General features: G+C 60.4%; 1 protein-coding gene across 1 annotated transcript in view; it reads right to left on the minus strand.

Annotated features, from left to right (window-relative positions):
* The window catches only part of LOC113216755 (epithelial discoidin domain-containing receptor 1-like), a 186908-nt gene that overhangs the window by 8495 nt on the left and 171458 nt on the right, over positions 1 to 6955 (minus strand). The window contains exons 5-12 of the mRNA XM_052267795.1: positions 6086 to 6219; positions 5694 to 5916; positions 5230 to 5514; positions 4230 to 4823; positions 3932 to 4104; positions 3424 to 3576; positions 2784 to 2899; positions 2523 to 2684 (exon numbers count right to left, since the gene is read on the minus strand). Of these exons, the coding sequence (XP_052123755.1) occupies positions 2523 to 2684; positions 2784 to 2899; positions 3424 to 3576; positions 3932 to 4104; positions 4230 to 4823; positions 5230 to 5514; positions 5694 to 5916; positions 6086 to 6219 (1840 nt within the window). The remainder of the gene's footprint in view (positions 1 to 2522; positions 2685 to 2783; positions 2900 to 3423; positions 3577 to 3931; positions 4105 to 4229; positions 4824 to 5229; positions 5515 to 5693; positions 5917 to 6085; positions 6220 to 6955) is intronic.

Here is a 6955-nt window from a genome sequence, read left to right on the forward strand (position 1 = left end):
GGCAGGCTAGGGAAGAGGGAGGGGGGCAGGCGAGCATTCTAGACAGCTGCAGCAGCAGCACAGTTGCAGCGCTGCAGCCGCGAGAGGGGGAAGGGGGGGGGGGGAGAACAATGCGAGGGGCGTAAAAACGAGACGAGGGTCATGATACAGTCACGAAGATTATATGATGGATACGGGTGCCCGGCAAGCGTTCCGTTTGCCCGCGCAGAATTGAATCTAGGAAGAGAAAAAAAAAACCAAGCTAGCCTATCTGATTGTATCCAACTGTTAGAAAAATCATTTATTTATTTTCTTGTTTAGCACCTTCCGCATGGGGAGTTTGGCGGTAGGGGTACGTTCGAGAGCAGCTGCTGCCTCCTCGATACCCGCTTTCCCAAACGTTTTCCAAACTTTTGCCGCGAACACTAAACGCGCAACGCACGCATAAAACTAATAAAAATCATGACAGTGACGGAATTAATGCGCGCCGGTCTTGAAAAATGGTCGACGTGATGACGCGGCACGTATAATAAATCGCCCGACACGCTGGACGAGCGTCTGGCTTTCTGCGAATCGTCGCCGCCGACAGCGGGTCGGGACACCCTGTCGGGACAGCAGCGTGTCGGGAGGGTGCGCGACGGTGCAGAGTCATCCCCTCGGGAGGCCGCCGGGCGCGAGTGCATCGCCAGCATCGCCAGAGCTCAAGGGGCGACCGTCCCGTCAGCGCACCATAGAGTGTGCGCAGCTCGCACCGCCGCGCCGACAACAGACAAATATATAGTAAGCGCCCTTCCACGAAAAGCACTACACACTATGATATGGCCGAGTCAGAAAATAAATAACTTCTCTTCCTGTTCGAACGCCTCACAAAGCATCTGAGCGGCAGCTCGGCAAGGTGAGCAGGGATACGATCACGAGGACGAAAATAAGGGCATAAATAAATCAATCTCCACGACTCACTGACTGGCACTAGCTGACTATGACTGGTAGCCTACTGGCTGACTGGTACTGGCTGCCTGACTGGTAGCCTACTGGCCGACTGGTACTGGCTGCCTGACTGGTAGCCTACTGGCTGACTGGTACTGGCTGCCTGACTGGCACTCGATGCCAGACTGTCGCGCCTGTCGGTCCTGGCCCGGCGCTGCTGCGCCACAGAGCCCCCCGCGCCACGCCACACTCCTCGCGAGCCAAGATGCAGCGTTGTGTAAACTATTCACCAGCCTGCCGCCAGCATGTTATCTATGCCAGCAGTCCGCCCCCGCGTCAGACCCGCCCCGCCCCGCCCCGCCCCGCCTTTTCACGGCCCTCCCCTTTGCCACCCCGTGGAGGAGGAGCAGGAGGAGGAGGAGGAAGGCTTCAAGTCACATCACTTGACAGCTCCGCAGGAGAGAGGGAGAGGAAGGGAGAGAGAAAGATAGAGAGATGAGAGGGAGCGAGAGAGGAGAGAGAGCGGGCTGCTTGGTGGTGTCGGGTGTGGCGTGGCGGGGGGTGGCGGCATACCACAGTGGCACCTGCGCGCCGGCGGCACTTGAGCCTGGATGGGGCCACCAACGACGACGACGACGACGGGTCCCTGCCGAGGAGCAGGAGGTACGGATACACTACACGCACCGGGCTCTACTACACCGCCTCCTCACCCGGGGCGAAAGGAAGATGAGACCGAGGGGGGAGCAGCTTCCGGGCCTGGGGGTGCCCTGCTCATTGAACAGAGAGGCGGACGAGCGTGAACCGCTCTGCCGCCGCGTCAACCAAAAAGAGCGTAAGACAAGGGGAGCGCCGCAGCCCTCTAACGCAGAGAGTAAAGTTTGCCCTGAAATACAATATTAATTTGGTAGGAGGGCTCCCCGCCGCCGGTTCCGCCGCCCCGCGTGTCTGCCTGCCTGCCTCCTGCCTGCCTGCCTGCCTGCCTCGCTTTCTTGGCGAACAATCACTAAGTAGACGTTAATGTCGCAATAAGCCTTCCTGCCCTGCAGTTACAAGGACTCTCATCCGAGGGGCTCCACCACCACCGGTGTCCGCGAGGGGAGGAAGGGAGAGGGTAAGAGAGAGGCAGAGAGAGGGAGATAGGGGGAGAGCGAGAGCGGGATGGAGGAGAGAGAGAGAGAGAGAGAGAGAGAGAGAGAGAGAGAGAGAGAGAGAGAGAGAGAGGCGGGAAGGAAGGGAGAGTCACTCACTCACGGCACAGCGTGGCACAGCCGCCCTCTTTGACAGAGGCATTATTAGACAAGTGATCCGCGCCGGCGTCTCGCGCGTGCGGCGTGTTTGTGGGGCTTCCCTGTCTGTCTGTCTCAACCACGGTACGTAGTGCTCTCCTCTCTCTCTTGCTCTCTCTCCTCACTCTCTCTCTCCTCTCGGGAAGGTATGGCAGCTAGCGCGGGGGCGACCTACTCCGCGTTGACATCCGGTCTCCCACATCACCCGCCGCGAGCCCGCAAGATTCTCGAAAGGCGACACGACACGTCAACACACAGCTAAAAAAAATAATCAAATACCAAAAACAAAAAGGCAGAACAACAACGTCACTTTTGACTGGAGGGACTCACCTAATGTTGGGGTTGTCGTTGAGGACGCGCGCCAGCTCCCGGCTCTCCGAGTACTCCTGCAGCACGCAGAGCGGCCCGTCCTGGCTGCACAGCGCCAGCACGCGACACACGTTGGGATCCCGGACGCTGGCCAGCCAGGTCGCCTCCCGCAGAAACTCTTGCCTGGAAAACCGCAAAATATTCCATATTTGAGTGTTGTTTTTTTTCGTGTTGTAATAACGAACAAGCCCCATATGTAAATAAAAAGTGTGCTGGACTCACTGTGTATCAGGATCGGCCCCTCGGTGCAGCGTCTTGGCGAGCACGGGCTGCCGCTTGCTGAAGGTCGACGACGAGGAGGTGAAGTCCAGCGCGCCGTCCGTCTCGCAAACGTGCATCTGGAGAGCGGCAGAGAACACAGAGATATGAGTCAGTCGAATGAACAGCGACGGAAATAGCGACTGAAACAGCGACTGGGGCAGCGGCTGAAACAGCGGCTGGAACAGTGACTGGAACAGTGACTGGAACAGTGACTGGAACAGTGACTGGAACAGTAACTGGAACAGCTGGAACAGTGACCGGAGCAGCGACAAAAAGCGACTGAAGGAGCCTCGGGCGGCGCGCCGAGCCGCGCCCCGCGCCGTGCAGAGCAGAGCAAGAGCAGGCCGGAGCGCCCGGCGGGCAGGCAACGTCTCGAGCCACGCGCGCCCCTGCGTCGCGCTTGCCTACCCTCCGGGCGCCGACCTCAGCGCGCCGCGCCGCGCATCCCGGGCTGGCTGTCTCCGCCTTCGCCGCGCGGAACTTGACGTCGCGTCGCCCCCCTCCTCACCCCGGCCGACCCTTCCCGTCCGCGAGTCACGTCACCCGCAGTAGTGCCCCTCCTACTACTACTCCTCCTCCTCCTCCCCCGGTCCCCACTCACCGTGCCGAAGGAGCCCTCACCCAGGGCCTGCGTGACGCGCAGCCGATGCCGCTGGAAGTCCAGCAGCGACGACGCGCCGTCGGCGGGCAGCCCGTTGGGCAGCATGAGGCAGGTGAAGCGCCCCATGGCCAGGTGCTGCTCTCTCCGCTCAGACTGCACAAACATAAACAAAATAAAACATAAAGTTACGCATAAAACATAAGAGGGGCATTCCACATTCCTCCTCAATCCCACGCGGTCATAGGCAAGTTCCTCGGAATTCGGAAAAAAATGGCCAAAACATGAGGAGAGGGGTCCCTGACACTGCCTTAAGATTGTTCTAAAAAGTTCTGATTTTTGGATTTTGAGCGATTTTTTCACTTTTAGCGTTTTTGAAGGCAAATGCTTAGTGATTTTCAACACAAACAAATTAACATAAAACATAAATAGAAGTAAAACGTAAATAATATTCACGAGCAAAATGTACGTGTTTATCTTTTATGACAAGGTAAAGAAACAATTGCCCGACCTTGACGATGTCGGTGGCGGCGTAGAAGTTCTCGTTGGAACGCGCACTCGTGCCGAACAGGCCCTTGACGTCGTACTTGGACTGAGAGCGCGAGCCCAGCCCGTTGGACAAGTGGTAGACGGAGGACGACGAGTACTTGGGGTCGTCGTGGATGCTCGTCACGCTCGTAAAGTCTGCAGGGAAGGGGGGAAAGAAAAGAGAAAATAAAATGTCAGCCAAAGAAAAAATCCTCAGGTAGGTCTAATTATTTCGCAGTTTGCGTAAAAAACAAACAACGTAGAGTGGCGACGAGACTGACCCGTGTAGTCGCCGCTCTTGCTCGAGGACAGCTCCTTCTGGCCGAGCAGGCAGCCGTACTCCTGCTGCTGCTGCTGCTGCTTGCTGGGCGGCATGAGCAGCTTGTACGGCTCGTGGTACGCCATGGAGTTCTCCGAGTCGCTCTCCTCGCCCGCCACCACCTGGCCGTACATGACGTTGTTCTTGGACATGGAGAGGCGCGGCGCCGACACGTAGCCGTTCTTGACGAGGCGCGCCCTGCCCAGGCTCATGCCCGTCCCGGTGCCGTACAGCGAGCCGCCGCCGCCGCCGCCCAGCCCCATGGACGCGGCCGGCGTCAGGCCGACGCCGACGCCCATCCCGACGCCGCCGACGCCGCCCACCCCTCCGCCCAGGATGCTGACGGACGTCTTGAGGTCCTTCATGGACACGGCCTGGCCCAGGGCGGGCGCCTTGGCGCTGCACATGAGCGCGGCGTGCTTGTGCAGCAGCGACACCTTCTGCCGGCCGCGGCGCACCAGCACCAGCACGACGCAGCCCAGGGTGACGGCCAGCACCGAGAGCACGCCCGACACCACGCCGATGTAGGTGCCCTGCTCCGAGGTGGCCGTCGTCGCTGCGAAAGAGAGAGAAAAATAGCGCGAGTTAAAACACAGAGACAAAAGAAACGGAGCGTGTCGCCTTTTAATAATTCTGATGATGCCAGAGTGGCAAAAACAGCAAGAAGGGCTCTTTAAAAATTCCCGCGCGTGCGCGCGCCAAAGGAAGGAACCGGTTAAGTAATTGCCGCGAGGGGGCAGCCGGCTCACGGCCATGGGCCGGGCAGGGCTTTTGGACCGGGACGATACCCCGCCTAGAGTGGGCCAGAGGCTATTCAAGTTGGCCCACGGTGGGCGAGCCGCGCGCCAGAGCGCCACGCAGCCCTGAATGCCGCCTCCGCTCGCCCCGCCCCGCCACATCCCGGTAGCGCAGACCAAGATGACGGACCGTCTGGCTTGGCCCTTGCCAGGCACTCTACTCACTGGGGGTCTCGTCCTTGTGGGCGTCGAGCACCTCGTTGTGGGACGTAGGAATCTCTTTGCCAGCGCCCTTCGCGTCGTTGGCCGCCCCGCCCGCGCCGCCCCCGCCCCTCTCGGCGGGGGGCGGGCCGCTCTGGGGCTGCCCAGGGACTTGGTGGCCTCTCCCGCCGCCACTTCCTCCTCCTCCGGTCCCTCCGCTGTTGCTGTTGCCGTTGCCACCGCTGCTTATTACTTCGGGCGCCCTCGTCATCTCCACCATGTCGTCCGTGAAGTTGCCGTTGAAGGGGGCTGCCGCGCAGGTAGGAAGAAAAAAAAGCGAAGAAAAAAAGGGTTAACGGTCCAGAGATGCCAACTTTTGTGGGTCAAGTGCCACTCAAACACCCTGCTGCTGCGCCACTGTCGAGCTGCGGTACAGCAGCAGGGTGGAAAAGGGAAAAGACGACGTCACGGCCAGCAGCGTCACTCACCCGAGTCGAAGCTGACCTCGCTGACCAGGATCCAGGTGGACGAGAAGAAGAGCTGGACCCGGACACTCCGGGCGGCCTTGCCTCCCAGCGGCACGGACACCTCCTGGGCGACCTCATCCTCGTCCTCCAGCACCGAGGGCGGCGGCGCCACCGCCACGCCCGCCGACGGGTTCTGGAAGCGCGTGCCGTCCGGGCTCAGCAGGACGCGCACCAGGCGCGGCACCTGCCCGTCAGAGGAGTCGGCGGTGAGTCCGAGGCCAAAGCCAAGGGGGGTAAAACACAGACAGAGATAAACTGACTCAGACCAGGCGCGGCACCTGCCCGTCAGAGGAGTCAGCGGTGAGTCCGAGGCCAAAGCCAAGGGATGAACGGAAATAGAGACAGACACTGACCTGGGCGCCGCCACTGATGCGGTTGTTGAGGTGCAGCCGAACGGCGACAAACTCTCTGGGCGCCGCGAAGTGGAAGGTAAGCTCGACGGGCCGTCCTCGGAGCGAGTCGTTGCGCCAGCCCACCCACCGGCCCTCTGCAAGGACAGAAGAAGAGGCGCCATTATCGCAAAAGGGCAGGAAGAATATGGAAACCGCCACAACCGCCATCAACACCACCGCCGCCGGAGCAGACGGTGCCGCGCGCCGCCGCCCCGGGCCCGCCACTGCAAAACACATTAACTTTCGGTAGCGGCGGCCCGCCCCGCCCGGCGCGGCTGCCTTTGTCCCACATCCTTCCGACACAAAATCTACTTTCACGGTCGTTTCTGCCCGGAAAGCCCCCGGAAATGTGCGCTTCCGCGGCAAAAGGGCAGCAGCAGCAACAGCCAGCAGAAGCCAAGCAGCAGAGCACGGGAGCGTCGTGGCGGGGCGCGGCGGGGCGGGGCGGAGTGGGGCGGGGCTCAGCAGATGTCGCGGTGCGGCCGCCTGGCCCCGCGGGGCACGACGCCGGCGCGCACCTGAGCATGAACAAGCAGTGCGTGCGGGCGAACGTGCCGGGACACCCCATTACCAACCCCCTACGATGCGAGGCACGAGAGAAAGAAGGGAAAAAACAAAGAAAAAACGCAACGGTCACAGCATCACACAGAGAGGTCATGAGCTCCTGTCATTAAAAAGGAACTCCAGAGCTCAGCGCACCGGCTGCTTCTAGCTGCCACACGTCCGACAGCGTTAATCCCGCCAACAAACGTGCTCAATTATATACGTTTCCGTCTTTATATATTTTCGTTGACAGCTCTCTCTCGGTTAATCCAGAAGTCGCCATAGCAG

The sequence above is a fragment of the Frankliniella occidentalis genome, unplaced genomic scaffold (assembly GCF_000697945.3).
Source record: "Frankliniella occidentalis isolate FOCC.00 unplaced genomic scaffold, Focc_3.1 Scaffold59, whole genome shotgun sequence".
NCBI classification, from domain to species: Eukaryota; Metazoa; Arthropoda; class Insecta; order Thysanoptera; family Thripidae; genus Frankliniella; species Frankliniella occidentalis.